The 20,437-nt window shown below is 38.4% G+C and overlaps 1 protein-coding gene across 3 annotated transcripts in view; it reads left to right on the top strand.

Moving 5' to 3' along the window:
- Positions 1–20,437, top strand: part of rgs3b (regulator of G protein signaling 3b) — a 46,070-nt gene that overhangs the window by 6,521 nt on the left and 19,112 nt on the right. For 2 of the 3 annotated variants that reach the window (XM_065284289.2, XM_065284290.2), the window contains 11 exons: positions 291–385; positions 706–774; positions 2,323–2,383; positions 4,157–4,247; positions 5,655–5,722; positions 15,189–15,270; positions 15,873–15,978; positions 16,187–16,553; positions 17,389–17,437; positions 18,988–19,244; positions 19,756–19,839. In XM_065284289.2, coding sequence (XP_065140361.1) covers positions 291–385; positions 706–774; positions 2,323–2,383; positions 4,157–4,247; positions 5,655–5,722; positions 15,189–15,270; positions 15,873–15,978; positions 16,187–16,553; positions 17,389–17,437; positions 18,988–19,244; positions 19,756–19,839 — 1,329 coding nt within the window. Of the gene's footprint in view, positions 1–290; positions 386–705; positions 775–2,322; positions 2,384–4,156; positions 4,248–5,654; positions 5,723–11,480; positions 11,615–15,188; positions 15,271–15,872; positions 15,979–16,186; positions 16,554–17,388; positions 17,438–18,987; positions 19,245–19,755; positions 19,840–20,437 lie in introns of those variants that run through there. The other variant, XM_065284291.2, reaches the window with a different exon arrangement.

The following is a 20,437-nucleotide window of genomic DNA, read 5'->3' on the forward strand; positions in this document are numbered from 1 at the left end:
GATGGCAATAATTTTTCTGGCCCGAGCAGGTGATGATGTGATATTATTTTTGTCATTATTTGTCATATAATTCGCTCTGGATGTCTGCCCTTCAAGTGAACCCATTTACATGTCAGCTCGGGCAGGTTTCAGGCCTGATAAAGCTTCAGTTGTTTTGGCAGCTGTCTTGTTAGATCCAGATTCGAGTGTTGAGTAATTTTTTTCTCAGTATGTGATGAATATGTCCACTGGCAATGTTAAACTGATGTACTTTATTGCTATTTCTAACACAAATGGATTGTATATTGTAGATAACCATTGATCCAGATGTCGATCACAGTAAGCGATGGAAGACCAGGACCGTTATAGACTGCAAGGCACCGGTATTCAACGAGACCTTTGTGTTGTGAGTGATACTTGTCTATGTCATTGTTCACAAAGTATGATATCTCTTTCAGAGAGACAATTTCATGTTATTGTATAGTTATGTTAATCATTTTGTGCTCTTTCACCTCGTTTAAAGACAAGTTCTATTTCATCATCAGTCTTTTTGCCTTCAAAACTTGACAGAGAGTTCAGATCTCAGCCCGCTGGCTGTCTTTTGTTGCTGACTCGGACAAATCTCTTATAGGACTTTTGAGGTCTTTTGGAGTAGAAAGCCATTGTGTTTCGGATGAAGCAGGACATTGATGGATGAGCTTTTGAAGTGTTGATTTTGTGTTATAGAGATCTGGATGAAGATGATGAAAAGAAGAGGCTGGTGGTAACAGCGTGGCATCGCAGTCGGACTTCCAGGTAGAATTTTTATGACTTATTGATTTTTCTTTTAAATATTAGTGGGGTTATACCTGTACCATAAGTACAAATGAGGAGCTCAGATGCAAAAGCTGCTAAATGCCACCTTGGTCAAAAATAAGATAATGATATTGTATTATATATTCATCAATTTTTTTTACTTCGAATCCGTTTAATACCAGAAATAGCGCTTTTGACAGAATCCGCTAGATCTCAGAAAATGTCCATGGAAAATTAATTGGATAAACACGGCGCGCAAAATTACCATGGATCACATTCAAACTTGCGTACCTTGTGAAAACTTTTACCTGAATACTGAATACACCCGAATGTGACAGTCACATGCATCACAGCGCCCCCTAATGTGTGGTTGGGGGGTTTACCTTCTGAATTTTATTATTTGCAATGTTTTTAGTTGCATTTTTATTGATTTTGCTATGTCTTGTCCAAAAAAGTGGATTTTATTTAGAAGTGGAGGTTTTTGCCAAAAAAGCTTGCATGCACTTAGAGGGTTTTGCAGCGAAAGACAGACAAATTTGTTAAATACCAATGAAATGACTAAAGCGTAGTGTTGTAGTCAAGACCACCTAAGCCGAGACCAAGTCATGACCAAAACCAAGACAGGCCGAGACAAGACCAAGACTTTAAAGGGTCGAGACCAAGTCAAGACCAAGACCAAGACAGGCCGAGACCAAGTCAAGACCAAGACCAGTGCAAGTCACTGCATTAAAACACTTATGATAAAATGTCGAATATGCATATGATTAGGCACTTCTTGTCTGTCATCAGTAAAGTTGATAAAATAATCGAAGGCATTGCAGATATGTGGGAATTTATCTTTGTGTATAAGCAAATAAAAGTGAACAAACACTAAGGAGCTGAAATCAACTTAACCATTTATTCTGAACTGTCTTTCCATGGCTTGCCATCCACTTAACACAATGCAGGTGTTTTTAGTAATAAAATTAGAAAAATTGTCATTGGGAGAAACTTAAACAATGCTTAAAAAATGCCAACATCAAACTGCATAAAATTAATGATAAATAAATTTGTGATGTGCCATCAGTTGTGGTCTTTACCGGTCTTGAAATAAAATTCAGAGTCCTCTTTGTCTGAGACCGAGACGAGACCCAGTAAAAATACGGTCGATTCCGAGACGAGACCAAGACCTTTAAAAGTGTTCTTGAGACCGGTCTCAAGACCGAGACCTGTCTCGAGAACTACAACACTACTAAAGCGACCTTTTTTTATTTATTTATATAAGGCATTTATAACTTTTCATTGCCATAACAGTAAAATTACTGAACCTAAACATAAAAACCTGAAAACGTCACACACACATAGAAGGTTTTGCATCTAAACTCTTCAAATGTTGTCTTGTTTTTAAAAGACATTCAGCAGTGGCACATTAGTATAAAAATCAATGTGTTATTGAATGTCCTTGGTCAGTGCACATGATCTAGCTGATATTATTACATGGGGAATTTATCAGGGGTTCAGAAATTCCCAGCATGTTGTTTTCGACTCTGTGTTTGACTCTGCCCACAGGCGCAGTGATTTCCTGGGCTGTATGAGTTTTGGTGTCCGCTCTCTCATCACCTCATCCAAGGTAAATATTGTGCAGTTACTAATTTTTTTAAAAGTATGCACACTGAATGCATTGACCCCTAGTGTTTTGAAACTGTTATGTGTAAATATCAATGTACCTTTCAAAGAAGCATTGACAAGATGCTTAATAGTTACCTGATATATTAAAGAAGTGTTTCATTTTTATGCTTAATTCTCCTATAGATGGTTTCAGCAACATACAATAAAACATACAGGGTTCCCACGGGTCCTTGAAATCCTTGAAAGTTTGTGAATCTGGGGGGAAAATTCAAGGCCCTGGGAAGTTTTTGAAAATATACATACATAGATACAGGTAATTGAAAGTGCTTGAATCTATTTTATGCAAGAAGTTTTCAGGAAAAAAAAGTCCATTCCCTTTGTAGTGTAGGATAATAACCTAAACATTCTAGACTTTTTAAGCATATGTGCTAAACTGTTCGCTTGAAATGCATTATCTTCTGTATGCGAATGTTGATTCATACCAAAATGCTTTTTTGCATAGTTATCTTTGACACATGAAAACATCTCGGGTTACGTATGTAACTGCTGTTCCCTGAGAAGGGAACGAGACGCTGCGTCTCCATTGCCATACTACCTGCATCCCTGTAACGCTATCTTCGGCAATATTTCAGATAGCGATATACTTCCTGGCTCCCGCGTCACCCTGTCTTTGACGTTAAGCCTCACCATTGGTCGAATTTGATATACATATTCAGACACTCTTACCCATGGAGGCGTCCCCAAAGTGTCACCGCAATGACGCAGCGTGAGTTCCCTCGAAAGGCTGCCAAACCTTTCTTCCTTTCCATGATCACTGTCTCCCCTCATCTTTAGTAAAAAACAAAACATTTCTTATTTTCGACAAGTCATTTGTTCCAGAGTTCAGTTTAGCCACTAGCTAGACCATTAAACAAACACAGACTGAAAGTTAAGTTCCGCCCAGCGTGCGTCCGATGAAACCATGTTAAGCGTACAAATGTTTGAGCATCCCGACTAGCCCAAAATTAAATTTTTTGCTTAGCCAATGACGTGAGATGTTGGAGGGGCAATGTGTTTGTCTCACTTGATGTTACAGACAGGAGTATATTCCGGACAGCTGTGCAAAACAGTCAGTATTTATCAACATCATTTTGCTATAACATAAATAATTTGAGAAGTAGAAGCAGGTGTAGTTCATAGCACCAATTCAACCCAAAGGGGCTCTTAATTTTAGGACCACTTACTGTAGTTTAACCAGCCGTATACAGAACTCATTATTTTCTTTAGAAATAGTCTTTTTATTTCCATCTCTTTTATTGAATCTCCTCCACACCATCTCTAAAACACATTGGGGGAAGTGACAGCGCGACTGTTCACCGAGGCATAAAAATGACCCACAATTACCAAGAGCAGCGCACCGTACACTAGCACACAGGTTTTATTCTGCGTGCTCGCCGGCATGGACACCAGTGAAATTTTCCATATGAGGTCCTTGTTCGTTTGTCCTGTTGTCAAATCCAGGATTGTTATCATGTACGACAAGTAAAGCTGGTCGTACATTAGGTCAAGGCCGATGGATGTTTTATATAACATGCTGCCATCATGAAAAAGACAACGTGGGCATCAGCTGCTAACTGGCAGAGGTTTCATACAAAACACACACATCAGTTTTGAGAGCCTCAAACAACCGCTGGGACTCTCAATGTGGAGTCTTATACCTTGCAAAGAGCAGATTCTTCCCATGGCTGGCATTTTTACTTTGTCACGCTGTATTTTTCACATTATCTGCTGACAGGAGATCAGAGGTTGGTATTATCTCCTGGGAGAAGAGCTGGGACGGAGCAAACATCTGAAGGTGGCCTCACGTCGCATCAGACAGACAGCCGGTAAGACTGAGCGCTGATTCTCTCTATCCCGTCCTACTATTTTTCTCTCAGTTGGCTTATGGCCACAGCCCGAGCCTTTGGGGATAACAGTGAAGAGGAGGTGAAGCCAGACAAATGCTGCATGACAGTCTGTCCTCAGCAACAGCAGATCAAGTGATCATGGATACGGGTCCCATTTGTTTTCCCAGCCAAAATACAATAATTTCTGGGATTTTTAGAAACATTTCATAAAAATTACATGGGAATATATGGAAATAGTGGTACTGTGATGAGTCAGATGTCATGGAAGCTAGTGATCTAGTTTGTATTAATTACCTAAAATAATCTACTTTAATTCCTTAAGTTTCCAACTTGGAATATTTAAAAATTCCAGTTCTTTGCAACTCGGATTAATTCAATTTATTAATTAACAAATTGCGTAAATCCTAACATTAAAAATTTGTATGTATGTATTTTTAAGCTATTTCCAAGACTAATTTGTATCCGACTTGGTGATTGTCCCCATGTCTATGACTCTAAATGTATTTGCCGTTTTTTTGCTGCTGTTAAATTAACAAGCATTGCCTTGTACTTATAAGCGGGACATAGAGGACCTGAAGTTAAGATGTACAGCATCCCTGCGGAGAGCAGTAACAAAGAGCCGGGGGCCAGGGGCCGACACTCGCTGATGAGCTGTGGGAATAAGATGAGAATTAAAAGGCTAAAGGCTCATGGTGTGTCCAAGTCAGATTGAATCCACTTTAAAGATCTTCCTCCCCTCCCACTGCCAGTCCTCATAATGACCTCTATAAAGAAATGTGCAATTTTAGTACGGATTTAAACGTGCAGTCGCTTACTGTTTGTTGCGTGTAATAGATCATCTTAATTTCATCTCGGAAAAGTCGGATTTTGCTCCCGGGGGCGGAGACGGAAAGACACGTGTGCCGTCTAAGAAATTCAGTCGAGATTAAGTTTGATTAGAGAGAGAGAGAAATGAAAGCGAGGGGGCTTGAGTCATGGCACTGGGATGTTTAAGAGAGAGCCAGCTGTATAGTGTCTCTCTTGAATGCTGTTTTCTATGAAGGATGTTTAAAAAGACATTGTTTCCTAGGAGCGTAATCTCCATGGTTACAAAGTGGGGGAGCCTGTCGCCGGTTGTTAAGGGGGCAATGCTTTTAGGGGACTAGGGTGCGTGCTCTCTCTCTCTTTTACTTTTCTAGGGCAGTAAGCCTCGGTCACAGGGATGAAGGCTTAGGTCATCTCATATGGTGTAGAGTCACTTTCACTTGAAGCCTGCAGACAGTTCTGACCGGATTCTGCTCGGCTAGAGCGGTGTTCTGGTCGAGCGAATAACACCCGGGGCTGAGATGTATTCAAAGAGCAATCTGTCTGCCTGGGACTCGTGGGACTCTCTTGTGTATCTTTCAGAAGCCGCTGCGTCCAACTATGAAGCTGGAGCCGAGAGCACACGTCCAGACAACATGCAGTCATTTACGGTAAGTGCTTGCTTCTGTTGACTTAAAACACATATTTGTAAATAAAAATAAATGTTTTCATATAGAATTTTTTATATGAAACTGTAACACTTTACAACATGGTTGCTAACATAAACTAACAATGTGCAATACTTCTAAAGCTTTTATTTGTCTTAGTTCATGCATTGTTTTGTAAAATTGTAATTGTAACATTAGTGCGCAATAAACTAACACGAACAATTGTATTGGCATTAAAAAAGATGAATAAATGCTGAAAAACTATATAGCTCATTGTTAATGCATTTACTAATGTTAATAATACCAACCTTATTGTTATTAGGTCTTAGTACTTACCAAGCAAAATGTAAAACATTATAGCAGTGTATTAGCTTGACTTTGATCACAAATGAATTGTTTTGGGTGATATAGCCTAGTCTTGATTATTCACTATAAATTATTTGCTTTACTTTTTTATTATTCATTACTAGTGGTCAACTGATATGTTTTTTTTTATGGCAGATACCAATATTAAGAAAGCAGTATGGCCGATATGAGGCCGATATACTGTAACACAAATGTAAATATTATAGTAAATTAGAGACAAGCAGGACATTTGTGAAACTATTAAACATTTGTTTTGCATAATATTTATAAATATACCTTTTTAAAGTACATATACAAGACATTATTAATGTGGATCTGACAACTCACAGTACTGTTTAAATAAGACTTTGCTGCACTCCAAAGTGTTGTTTAGTGTAACACAACATAACATCAGATTAAAAAGTGAATAATGATCGGTCATTTTACTGTCTGTCAAACTTTTGCTTTACATCAGAGTGTCTTTTCAATACAAACAACAAATTTTGAAGAATTTACTGGCCATTTGAAAAGATTTATCAGCCAATGCTGATAATAAAAAAATGCAAATAATGGTCGATATATTGGCCACTGCAATACACTGGTCTATCACTGGTTTTATATTTTTGGATTACGTTATTTGATATACTTTAGACTTTTGGATTGCTGGAAATCTTAAGGTATGTCCCATAAGCATTATTTGATATTTTGTTTATAGAATCAGCAATTTTCGAATATTTAAATGTATAATTGCAGTTACATTTAATATATTTCATGGCAAGAGTTATCAGTACAGATTTTGGTGCGCTGAATGTAAAAATGTTGTGTGTAAGCCCTTCGTCAGTCTTAGCTATGTCTGGCTTTGTGAAAAATATTTGCTCCTGTTGCACCGTCTGAAACTACAACCAGGTGCAGCTACACTTAGCGTAGATCAGTGGTTCCCAACCTTTTTTGCCCTAAGTACCCCCACAGCCCTATCAGTAAGGCTCAAGCACCCCTTCATCGAAACTAAACCAAAGTTGTGTTTTAAAGACAAATAATTAGTAATATTAATTAATTAATTAATTTTAAACTTAAAGTAAATAGCACTGACTGATGAAGCATGTTTATTTCAACAAACCACCATCATTGCGATCAGTGTTTGCATTTTATCAGCTCATCTGCATTTTAAAAGCCACACCCAAAAATGGCACATTTTGCTCAGGCCTACAAAATGGCAATTTTGACATGCTATAATTAATTATCTGTAGGGTGTTTTGAGATAAAACTTCACATACGGACTATGGTAACGCCAAAGACTTATTTTATAAATTAAACAATTTCATCATATGACCCCTTTAAGGCCCAGATTTATTAACAGCTTGCGCAAACCATCATTTTGGCGTAAAATAACGACTGAACTTACTAAAGACACGCAGTAGATATTTAGCTCTGAAAAGGTGTTACTTTTGCGACTTCATTGCATATGCATTTGTGGAAGTTTTCCTTTTAGAAGCAACATTAATGCGAGGAGAGTATTAAACTTTGCCAGAGGAACATACTTTAAAAATATTATATATAGTTTGCCAAGCCATGCTATGTTTAATTTGCTGGAGAAAAGAGGAGGAGAAGTCACGAGGAGAAGTCAAATCAGGTATTTCAAAACTTGTTTTACCCTTCATCTTTCGTCCTCCGGTTCTTTGTGTACTTTTACTTAGCAGGAATTTCACACTACGCAGTCCGCATTTTCATTGCGATTGTCCTGCCGGGGTCTCTTATTTGCGACCCTGTACTAATTTGCGCGGCTTTATTAGATTGCAATGGTCATTATAGAAATGTGCTTATGTCATTATTGTGCCTGTGTATTTTATTTGCGCCTTTGTAGTAAATCACACGCAAATTTTCCTCTCCGGCGCTTATTTGGAATTGAGCTCTTACGTCCTTTTTAGTAAATGCCCTAAATTTACTAAAATCTCAATTTAAGTTACTGATAATTAAAGCGTGCAAATAAGTTAAATAATTATGTTCAAATATAAAGAGAAATAAAATGTGTTAAGACATTCTCTATAAGTACAAAAGACATCACAGGACAGTTAGCCAAAAACAATGCAAACGTTTTTTTTTTGCATAATTTGAAAATGTAATGGCAGCGGGAATGAATATTATAGCATTATTTGAACATTATTTATAGTTTTGTGTAATCTTTGTGTCTTTAGAAAATATTCAGGTTCATTGAAAATAGTCAGATCGTTCTTGAGTTGGACATCACCATTGCGTTTTGGAGCATGCAGCGCATTTACTCTTGACGGCTAATTATATTAATGATAAGATTAAAATTACAAAGTTGTTCTTTTTACAATGCTTTCCTCGCAAAAATCAATCTTGGGTAAATGACTGGACAAACGAAAGACATTTTTATTAAAAGTAAATGAGATCAAAACAAAATGTAAATCTTTTCGCGTACCCCCTGGAAACTCTTCACGTACCCCCTGGGGTACGCGTACCCCCGGTTGGGAATCACTGGCGTAGATGATGCGGGTCCCAGCATATGCATTTACAGGATTAGTCCATTTTCTTAAAAAAAATCCAGATAATTTACTTACCACCATGTCATCCAAAATGTTGATGTGTTTCTTTGTTCAGTCGAGAAGAAATTATGTTTTTTGAGGAAAACATTCGAGGATTTTTCTCATTTTAATGGACTTTAATGGACCCCAACATGTAACAGTTTTAATGCAGTTTAAAATCGCAGTTTCAAAGGACTCTAAATGACCCCAAATGAGGCACAAGGGTCTTATCTAGCGAAACGATTGTCATTTTTGGAAAAAAAAAAATATATGCACTTTTAAACCACAACTTCTCTTCTTCCTCCGGCTGTGTGACGTGCCAGCACGACCTCACGTAATTGCATAATGACGTCGAAAGGTCACATGTTACACATATGAAACACACATTTCCGGACCATTTTAAACAATAAACTCAAAGACAATTGGTATCATTCCACATACAACAACGTCGGAACGGTCCTCTTTCTCCACACTTGTATACACTGGGGCGAAGTTTCGCATACGTCATCCGTGACTTCTTGACGTGATGATGTATTACGTGAGGTCGCGCTGGTGCGTCACACGAATGAAGGAAGACGAGAAGTTGTGGTTTAATAGTGCATATTTTTTATTTTTCTTGCCAAAAATGACAATTGTTTCACTAGATAAGACCCGTATGCCTCGTTTGTGATCATTTAGAGTCCTTTGAAACTGCCATTTTAAATTGGATTAAAATTTTTAAGTGTTGGGGTCCATTAAAATGAGAAAAATCCTTGAATGTTTTCCTCAAAAAACATAATTTCTTCTCGACTGAACAAAAAAGACACCAACATTTTGGATGACATGGTGGTAAGTAAATTATCTGGATTTAATTTTTTTAAGAAAATGGACTGATACTTTAATTACAGTGATAGTTAAGATGCCTCTTACACATTTGCCAGTGAGCTCTCTCTGAGGATACGTGCGTCACGTGCAGTCCCATCAAACACAACCTGCATTAACTAAACAAAACCTTTTCCCGTTTGCACACAAGGTAATCATTTGCTGACAGTTCTAACAGTTTGACTAAATTAAAACGAAATTAAACAAAGCTGTTGATAAGTTCTCTATCTTCTAAATATCTAAGAATTTATTTGGTGCGGTTTCTCACTCTGTCATGCATGAAAGCCCACTGTTCGTGTATCCTGTGTTAATCAGACACGCCAATGTCTCGTCAATTTAATTATTTATATTTTGCTGTAGAAACAAGTCAAAACCGTATACTTGCACCTAACCTTAACAAGACGTAAGATTTAGTTTCAGACGTGCGCTACGCTTAGATGGTGCAACAGGTGTAAATTCTACGTAGGACGTAAAGCGCATTTTACGCCCAGAGTAGTCTTAAGACCGGGTGTACACCCAGCTGGTGCAACTGGCGCCAAGGGCCTCAGTTATAAAATGTTGTGTAGAAAGTGTTATAAATTTGATCATTTTACAATCATTTATCAAAAGTGCATACGTGTGATTCATAGAGCGAACATACATACAGAAAACCTTACTTTTAGATGTGAAATGTATAAATCAAAAATGTTATTGAAATTGTGCGCAGACAAACAGCTTCAGATCTCTGTCTCGTAAACAATGCCTAATTAAACTCATTTACATGTAAAGTACATATGTCTGCTCAGACCCTGACGTAGCGCTAATCACTTTTCAACGTCAAAGACCGTTTTCGTGGATTTTTGCTTACGCTCCCTCCAAAATCAAATCTGTGCTTTTGCATGCTTTAAACATAAATGAGGCCCCAGATCTGGTGAGATAAAGCAAGAATGTTAGTAAGAAAAGGGTTAACCAGGATACGTTTTTAAAAGAAGAGAACTTGTGTACAAAAATAGTAGATGATTTTCCATCACAGAGCCATTAGAGATGCGGCAGACTCACTCGCTTGGGAATACAAATGCACGCTGATAAGAAAGACTGTAGGAATATTGGGAGGTGTGTGGATGCACTTTTGGATATTGCATGACTGTACGCAGCCAACAGCTCTGCCCCCAGACACAAACGCATCCCAGAAACCCTCCCATCCACTTTAGCGAGCAACTTTTCCCAGGACTGTTCTCCGCCCGCTCTGTTCTACTCAGACAAAGCTGGGAAACGGGAAAGGCCAACAAAGTGGCTGTAATAGGAAGCTCGATCCCGCACTCTGTTTATGATTTATCCCTGCTAGATTCCCACCTCACTGTTTTCACGTGAAGGCCGGTCAAATGCGCTGCTAATCATTCCTACCTTTCCTTCCTCTTTTCCCGAAAATCGGCCTTTCGGTTTTTTAGCTGACTTTTCAGGGATTCCTAAGCACTCATGACTGGTTCTAATGGGAACACTGATATTAACGATTTGATGTCAGAAAAAAAAACTTATAGGTAGGCTGTTTTCGTAAATATATCCGAACCAACCTATATATACATTCAAGGTATGCATCATAAATATGTCTGTTCCTTGGGAATCGAACCCATGACCTGAGTGTTGCTAGCACCTTGCACTTCCTGTTGAGCTACTGTGTTTTTTGACACAGGTCTGCGATGTCAGATCTAGCACAGGTCTGTGTGTATTTTGGAATTGTGGATTTCTGGGAAAATTATATATCGTGTTTACGAATCTACATTATAACACACTTAATGTCTCTGGATGGTAATGAATGTTTGTGTTTACGCAAAATCTGTGCGAGCTCCATCCCAATGCGCGCAGAGAGCGAGTTCAGCAGCTACTGTTGAGAGCTACTCAGGAAACACGTTGGCTTATCGAGTGCAGACATACTGCCTGGCCACTGACTGGGGGGTTGGAAGGTTGTTTCCTGTCATTCTTCTGCTCCGAGCTGTTCCCATGAGTGGGCATGCATAGCCGCACGAGAGAAACAGACCTGTGTGACTTTACTTTTATTCAAGACGCCAGGAGTCAAGAGTGTCTTACATGTAGGTGGACGTATATGCGGTGAGCTATGCATACGATACACGGACTGTGCAGGCTGTGCATCGAACGAAACCTGCCACAGGTTTGTGTCTTTTGCTTTTTTGGTGGTTGGGAGGGAATTGCTTCGGGTCAAAACTTTTCTCGATAGAAAGTGGGGAAAGTTAAGTCTCTGGGAGTACATTGAGGGATATGTTTAAGTGGTTTAAATTGCAGTGTGGTAGCTGAATGCTTGAAGGTCTGGGCTGCTTATAGGTTCGAACCTCACAATGGGTAATGGATGTGATGGGCGATTGACTAAATGTCAAAATACAGATTTGTTTTGCTTGACTAAAGCTACTTGGTTAATAAAGCTTGTGATAGAAATAATAGATATGAAGATGGACTGGGGGGATGTATGTATATTGGATATATGTGTGTTGTGATTGACAGAACTAGATAAATAGGCTAACCACTAAGGGACGCAGGAGGTGAATGATGTCAATGTTATTTTTTTTGTGGGAGGTCCTCCCTTGTCTGCAAAGATGATAAGTATAACAATAGTTTAGAAAAGAATTGATTTACTGCAGTTGGCGTGAATCATATTTGTGTCATATCTTTTGTGTTTCTGTCCTCATGGACACTTTTGGTTATATTTAGTTTCCACAAATTCTGAAACGGGACCAAATACCAAGGACCAATAACATAATTAACAAATGTATTGCACAGAATTAAAGAAATTCAGAATATTAAAGGGATAGTTCAGCCAAAAATAAAAAATTACACCTTGATTTGCTCACCCTCAAGCCAACCTCAATTTATATGATTATCTTTTATCAGATGAACACAGTCTGAGTTATATTAGAAAATGTCCCTGATGTTCCAAGCTTTATAATGGTAGTAAATGGTGCTTCTGATTTTAAGCCTTAAAAACAGTCCATCCATCCTTCACAGAAGTAATCAACTCAACTCCAGGGGGTTAATAAAGGCCTTCCGAGGGCAATTGATGCGATTTTGTAAGAAAGATTTCAATATTTAAAACTTTACAAACTAAAATAACTAGCTTCCAGTAACGGCCAACACAGGTTCACGAGAGAGTGCGTTTCCAGCGTTTGGTGTAGGATGTACGAGATGTAGTAGAAATGAGACGAGAAGCAATGTCATACACTTGAACATGCGTTGTTTTTTGGGCTTTAAATCAGAAGCACCATTTACTACCATTATAAAGTTGGAACAGCCAGGACATTTTCTAATATAACTTTGAATGTCTTTGTGCCTTTTGGTTTTTGGCTTGTTGGGAGTGAACTGCTTCGGGTCTAGTGTTAAAACTTTTCTCGAAAAGTCAGGGTAAGTTCAGTCTCTGGGAGTACACTGGGGGATATGCGTCGTTTTTTGGGATTTAAATCAAAAGCACCATTTACTATCAATTCCAGATTGTTCCAGATCGATTCGATTTCAATTCACAAGATATCAAAACGATTCGATTCTCGATCCAATTTTCGGTTACGACTCACGGCTCGATTTTTATACTCGATTCTCGATTCAACTCAATGATTATAGATTATAGAGAATAATATATTATATTATATTAGAATATAGACTGAATGAATGAATGACAGGCTCGCCTCTCACTCCTTGGAAACATCGCGCAAGGCAAAAAAAAAAAGGATGACATCTACTGGAGATTAACCTTAATCTTACGTTCAATGTTTGCGGAAATAAAATGGGAAAAAAATCGATTTGTGACCTGTGAGAATTGATTTTGAATCAGCCATGGGGGATAAAACAATTAATCGAAAAATCTTGTGAATGTGTTAATCTGAAAAAGATATTCTATACATTGCAAACTATCCCTTCAAAGATGCATTTTAAGGTAAGCATGTAAAACTGGGACATATTAACATTTACAACTTGGGTGTCTGGTCACCTTTTGTATTAGTGGTTCTTAACCAGAGGACAAGACCCCTAAGTAAATGGTCAAGGGCCCATCAATTTTAAGTGTCCTAATAATTTAAAGCTCACATAACACACGCTGTTTCTGCATTTCTGATGTTATTCTGGAGTACCTATAGAGTAGTATGACATCCTTTATATCTCCGAAGAGTCTTTAGTTTAATCAGATTTATAAAAGAAAGATTAGCTTTACAGAATCTTTCCAATAACGTAAGAAAAAATGAAGAAGGAGGAGTTACTACCGCTGATTGACGGGTGCGAGGGGTTTTCCGGGGGAAGTGCCCATATAAAGAAGTGATACGTATAGAAACCCCCTGAAACGTCAGTTAGAACTGTAATCGAAAAAAACTTTCCGAAACTTGTACGAACCCTAGCGAAGTGCATTCGGCACAGAAATACTCTGTAACATGTCCAACTGCTTTTTTGACACTTTGCCTACGTTTAGCATATGGAAACAACTCTATAACTGTGTTAATAAGTCAGAATGCTTAAAATACCATTGAACCCCCCCCCCCCTTTAAAGTAAATAATATTGTATATAATTAACACAATGGGACAATCCCAATCTAGAGAAAAACAGGGGCTTTACATGCATAGCCAAGCTCCCCCCCGACTATTGTTTTACAGAGTGGACAACACTGGCAAACAGCATTGACCTTGTAAACCTTGTATGTTTTTTTTTTTTTACTTTTTAGAGATATTTAATCATGTTTTACTTACTTTGAAATGATAGAGGTTATGCAGAATGTGTAGCGACAGATATTTTGGTTATTGATGGTGGTAAGCACACAGTTGACAGTACTCATTGACTTCCATAGGATTAGTTGTTCCTACAATGGAATTCAATAGGCAATGTCAACTGTGTGCTTACCATTATTTATCAAAATATCTTCTTTTGTGATCAACAGAATAAAGAAACTAAAAATTGTCATTTTTAGGTGAATTATGTCACGTTTCTTTAAACGGGACATCATAAGCCAGTAATACTGGTACCTTGTGCTGCACTGCTCACACAGGTGAGCATCAGTTTTAAACATTTAAAGTGGGAAACAGGAACAGTAAAAGAGGAAAAATAGTTTCAGGGCAGTTCGATTTAGGTAATTATTTCATCACAGTAATGAATGAAGCTTTTAAATGAGGGCGACCGTGTGGACCCAGAAGAGAAGAATGTGCAGGGACCGTTCTAAAGCTGTCATCGCTCTCGCTCGTTTTCTTCTCTTTTCCTCTCTAAACAGGCCGCTTTGTTGTTGTGCGGTCAATGTCGTGTTAAATGTGAGACACTGCCCCCCCTCGCGCACATTTTCTATTTAGATTGGCTCCAGGTTCTGTTGACATTTTGAACTTCTACTGTCCAAATATTCTCTCTGCACTGTTTGTCAGTGGCACAGCGCTTTTCTGCACCCGTCATTTCCTTTTCTTGTCCAAGCTGGTTGATCACCCAGCAACCTCGGCTAATGTCTCAGCTTGAGGATTTTAATATCCCTATGTTTGCGGCTGTGCCGGGGTACAGCGCCGGTCCGGGGAATGTTTGTTTTTGACACATACAATGATCAATTTGGTTGCACTACTTTTACTGTGGATGATCCATTTTTCTGATTTTCATTCATTTTCATTATTCATTTTTATTAATGGACATTATGTTCTAGAAAAGCTTCATTAGGACTTGAGCTGACCCAAAACTTTCCTCCATTTATTTATTGTCTAAATAAATGGCTTTTCTCACACAGGTGACCATTTTAAGAGGAAAGGATGGTTTCGGATTCACCATCTGCTCTGACTCACCTGTACGTGTCCAAGCTGTTGATCCAGGTAATTTTTCATCTTGAGGGAAAAAAATTGGGGATGCAGAAGAAGATACAGGTTTTCATTTTCCCCTTTGCTTGCTGTAGGAGAAGCTAATGGAGATTTGTATCTTTTCTAACTGTGCGTTCATACCAGACGCGGAAGAGGCGGCAAGCGCGAGTGATTTACATGTTAAGTCAATGCAAAGATGGGAATAGGTATCCTGCGGCGCGGTGCGGCACGAATGTCATGGTGCGGATAGCGCGTTCGGCGCGAATTGAGGGTTGCCGCCTGAAACCCACAAGTTGAAAACTCTGAAGTTTTGGAGATATTCGCGCCGCGTTAACCAAACAGGAGTTTGCTCTAGTAGTGACGTAATTACAGGAAGCAGGCAGAGTTGCAGAAGCCCCTCCCATGATGTGAATTTTGCGTGAATGTCTCGAATGACTAGAATTTCATGCGCGACTTTTTACGTGCGAATGAAGCGAGTAAACTTAAAGTGTTCAAGCTGCCAACTACGCGTGAATAGTGTGTTTTTGCCTCCTCTACCATGTCTGGTGTGAACGCACAGTTAGGCTTTATGTGACAAATGTTTTACTATATGGAGTGTCTTTTTCTGTGTTGTTTAGATGGACCAGCCCACCAGGCCGGTTTACAACAGCTTGACACATTATTGCAATTGAATGGCCAGCCAGTAGAGCATTGGAAGTGTGTGGACCTGGCCCATGCCATCAGGTTTGTAGCTGTCTATGAAATGTCTCGTAAAATAAGATTAGGAGCATCAACATTTGATTTCAATCATTGATTTCAACCTTTAACATGACCATACTCAGTCAATAATAAAAATATCAAGGTTATATTTTCACAAAATGTATTTTCACAGGCAGGGTCACATATTTATTGCTGATATATGTCATTGATCAATGAATGATTTTTCTTGAAGGAACTGTCGAAATGAGATCACAGTAGTGGTATGGAGGACAATGCCCGTTATGAAACCGTACTATGAGGGACTCATCCACAGGCCTTCCTACAAACCCTCCGGTTTCGAAACTGCCTCTTCTACCGTAAAGACCCAAAACAAAACACCGCCGTTGCTCTCTCGACCCACCAATCACAAATCGGGTCGCCGTAAGAAAGCAAGTGGGCCTGAGAACACAGGAAATGGAGTAGGAGAATCATTGTGGTCTTGGACTGAAAAACGCGAGAACGACTACAAAACGCGCACACAGACCCTTAAAGGTACCCGAGTGACATCATCAAACGGCGACAACTACATCATCCTCTCACCTGTCAATCCTGGAAATCAGGTAGCAGTTTTAACAGACTCAGTTCTGTGACAATCACAGTCATAACCCTACCCATTGTATTGCTCAGAGTTTGCGCTTTCATAGCTCAAGACATTTTTTTTGTTTTTTGTTAAGTTTAATTTTGTCTTGGATAAAATTCCTTGGAAATGTCCAAAAGTATAGAGATGATGTATTTAGATAAAATTGCTCTTGGATAAGTTAGTTAATCTCAGATGTGGTACTATATTGCAAATTTTAACCTTAGCAAAGGTTATCAAATATGAGCACTATTTAAAACATTGCTGATATCTTTTGTGACACTCTAGAAAAGATGCTTAAGAGATTAATGGAGAATCTTCTCAAGAAAGAAGGCTGGAGAATTAGACAAATTCAGTTTGACTAAAGCAGTCTCATTAGACATGCCGTTTTGATTCTCTTGTTAATGTGATGTCACACTGATAAAGCCCCGCCCACGGCCACTGACTGACATTCCTGCATAACCATAATTTTCACTCTTAGTTAGTTGTACACTGTCGGCCATATCTCTATAATGAGATACTATTGTCTCAGACTATATGTACATGAATCAGATCTATTTTACCTGAAAGCGCTCACTGTCTCTTTTGGTAAGGGATTGAGGAGCTATAGCTAATTTGCATTAAAAAGTACTCACATGAAAACCACTCATTTTGGACATGCTGTAAAAAATGATCTGTGGGATGTTTTGAGCTGAAACTTTACAGACACATTCTGAGCACACCTGATACTTATATTACATTATACAAAAATGGGCATAATAGGTGCCCTTTAAGGCTGATGTAACTCATATGACCCGTGTGAATGTTTCACATTGCAGATATTGCAGCCTGTGTATTCTGACTCTAATGGAACGCTGGGAACTCTTGGTAAGTTTGCTTTCCTGTTTTTTTTTTGTGGTACCATGGTACAGTGATGGTATTGGATGTTAACACCATTGTATTTTAAAATCTAGATTTTCGTAAAAATAAACTTCTTACAATTCTTAGATTGTTAATGCATATATTCTCACAGGCTTCAGTCTGGGGTATTGACATAAAACACAAAATATATTTAAGCCGATAGGCAAGTGATATATATGTGACAGGAAATGACAGAATATTCAGTAGATCGTACTGTGAACTTTTAAATCTAATGTATAAATGATGATGTCCGCATGAAGACAGGGTCTTGAATTAACATAAAACATCAATATTTCATTTATTTTATTTAAGTGCATTATGAGGATGTTATAGATGTGACAAAATATGGGAGGGATGTGACACATCTGGCGCACACTTTGTACAAAACAGCAACTATCTATAAAAGTGGTTACATACAAAAAGTATAGACCCTAACATTTTAACACACGTCTGTTTTGCCCCCTTTCCACCAGAAAAAAAACGGCGAATCAACGTGTACGTGCAGCTCAACATAATTTATATAAACACTATAAATCATAATGGCCTTGCTTACCTACAGTACATTGGCATTTTAACGCAGCAAATCCAATGCATACGAGCAGCTTGATGTAATATATACAGTACTGTGCAAAAGTCTTAGGCCATCACCACCAGACTTGTTGTTTTAGAAGTTTTTACTGTCCATCTATATTTACTTTTCAATCTATTTTATTAAGATACAAACAGAAAATACTGTTACAGGAAAATGTACAAAAAAAAATTAAAAAGTACATTTTCAGGACTAGGTGTCTTCTTTAGGCATTGTCGGTGTTTAGTGTGACCTCTCTTGGCACTTAACACATCTTGAGCAATTTTGAGCAGAATGAAGTAAAAAGACAAAAAATTTAAAATTTGAATTTAAAATTAGAAATTAGGATTTAATTTTATTTAGGTTTAAAAGATCCTGCAGTTTCCTTCTATTGCTCAAGTGGAAGGGGGGTTTACCCTAAAAACTTGACACATCAGTTTACATTTCTGTACAGTTTTTAATACTATATACACATTACGTGTATTTTCGGGATGTATTCTATTAAAGAGACTGAGAAACAATTATATATGATCACTATAAACATTGAAAAACAACAAATCTAATTCTGGCATGGTGGTCTAAGACTTTTGCACAGTACTGTATAAACGGAGGTTTCAATCGAGAGTAGTGGTACGGTCATAACATATTTAATCATTTACACAGAACAACGTTAGCTTTAGCATGTAGCTACCCTCCTAATATTGTGTCACAGTAACCCCGCCCCAGCACCTGACGCTATCAGTTCTTAATTCTTGACCAGCTATGTTTGGTGCTACTTAAAAACCACTTCTCCTGGTTCAGAGCTTTGGGTGTTGAAAAATAACTTAGTAAGAAATTAGTAAGAATGACATTTGCGTGGTATTGCCCTACCATGTATTACCATGTTATAATGTTACAGTAAAGGTAGGTGTTGATACTTTTATTCTGAGTGTCTGATGTCATTTTACAGGAAGGATCTATCAGACTCATCCGAACACAGGGCTGCGGCAGAGCCAGGGATACCTGCAGGATGGGGGACTGCAAGGTCAAGCGACTTTATGTAGAACTATCAGCGGTAAGACGACTACTATGCCCCCCTCTTCCTACAGACAGAGCTTTGCCAACTACCAGAACTGCACCATCGTCCAGTCCCACCTGCCACACTCCAACTACGGCACATACGTCAGTCTGGCTCCAAAGATTCTCATCTTCCCTGTGTTTGTACAAGTACGTTCAAAATCTGTCCTCAATGTAGCATAGCATGCTATAGGTTTATTCTTACCCCCCTCCTCCCCAGCACCACCTACTTAGATCTGCTACAGCGGTTCTCCCTATTTTTCGCAGCAGCATGTATTCCTATCCTCTGTAATTATGTGCATTACATGCCCCATTAAAATGCTTAAACTACATTCCAAGAGCTGAATGGTTAAGAAAATGTTAAAGCCATCATTTAGCTGTATGTTTTACTAATAATGGCTTATTACATTTGTTAATGAGTAGTTGCCAAATATGTTCAAATATAAGATTTAAAGGGATAGTTCACAATTTTTTTAAAATTCTGTCCTCATTTACTCACCCTCAAGTTGTTCCAAACCTGTATAAAATTCTTTGTTCTGCTGAACACAATGAAGATATTTTGAAAAAATTATCTGGGGCACAATGCACATATCTGTGCAGCGCTGCATAACGTTAAACACACCTATATTCTGGCTCAAATGGATCTTTAATTGTGTTGCAGCCGTTGGATCTGTGCAGCCCTGAGAGAATCCTTATGTTATCGGAGGAAATGACTCTTCACGACAGTAAACACATTTGTCTTAAGGTAACACACTTATTACTCTCACTCTCCTATGGGTAAAGTTTTATCGCTCTTTCAAAGCTCAGGAGACTTAATTATATTCATGTTGAAACCTCTTGACTATTAATTGTAGACTTTAATATCCTGGTTTATTTAATCCCAATTTGTAATCTCTTATAAAACTGTAGACATGGCACACTTGTGATTATCCACCGTTTTCTCAGAAATAATTAAAAAACAGTAGACGTGAGCAAATGGCTCCATTTGCTCTGTATTTTAAGTTGACGTAAAGGGCACATTTTATGCAAAATCCACTTTTACTAGGTGCTTTGACATAAATGTGTGTTGGCAGTGTGTAAATAAAATCCATCTTTTTCTTTTCTTTTTTAATCTCTATTAAAGCAAAGCAGCCAGTCTCAATAGACATGCTGTTTTAAATGCTGTGGCGCTTTTCCATTGCATAGTACCCCACGGGTTGGGTCGGGTCAGTTTGTAGTACCCGATACTCTTTTTAGTACCACCTCGATTGGGGTTCCAAGCCAAGCTGAGCTGATCCTAAAACGTGACGTGAAAAGAGAATCGTCACTACTAGCATCATTGCTATCGCATGATTAGCTTTACC

The sequence above is a fragment of the Paramisgurnus dabryanus genome, chromosome 5, assembly GCF_030506205.2.
Source record: "Paramisgurnus dabryanus chromosome 5, PD_genome_1.1, whole genome shotgun sequence".
NCBI classification, from domain to species: domain Eukaryota; kingdom Metazoa; phylum Chordata; class Actinopteri; order Cypriniformes; family Cobitidae; genus Paramisgurnus; species Paramisgurnus dabryanus.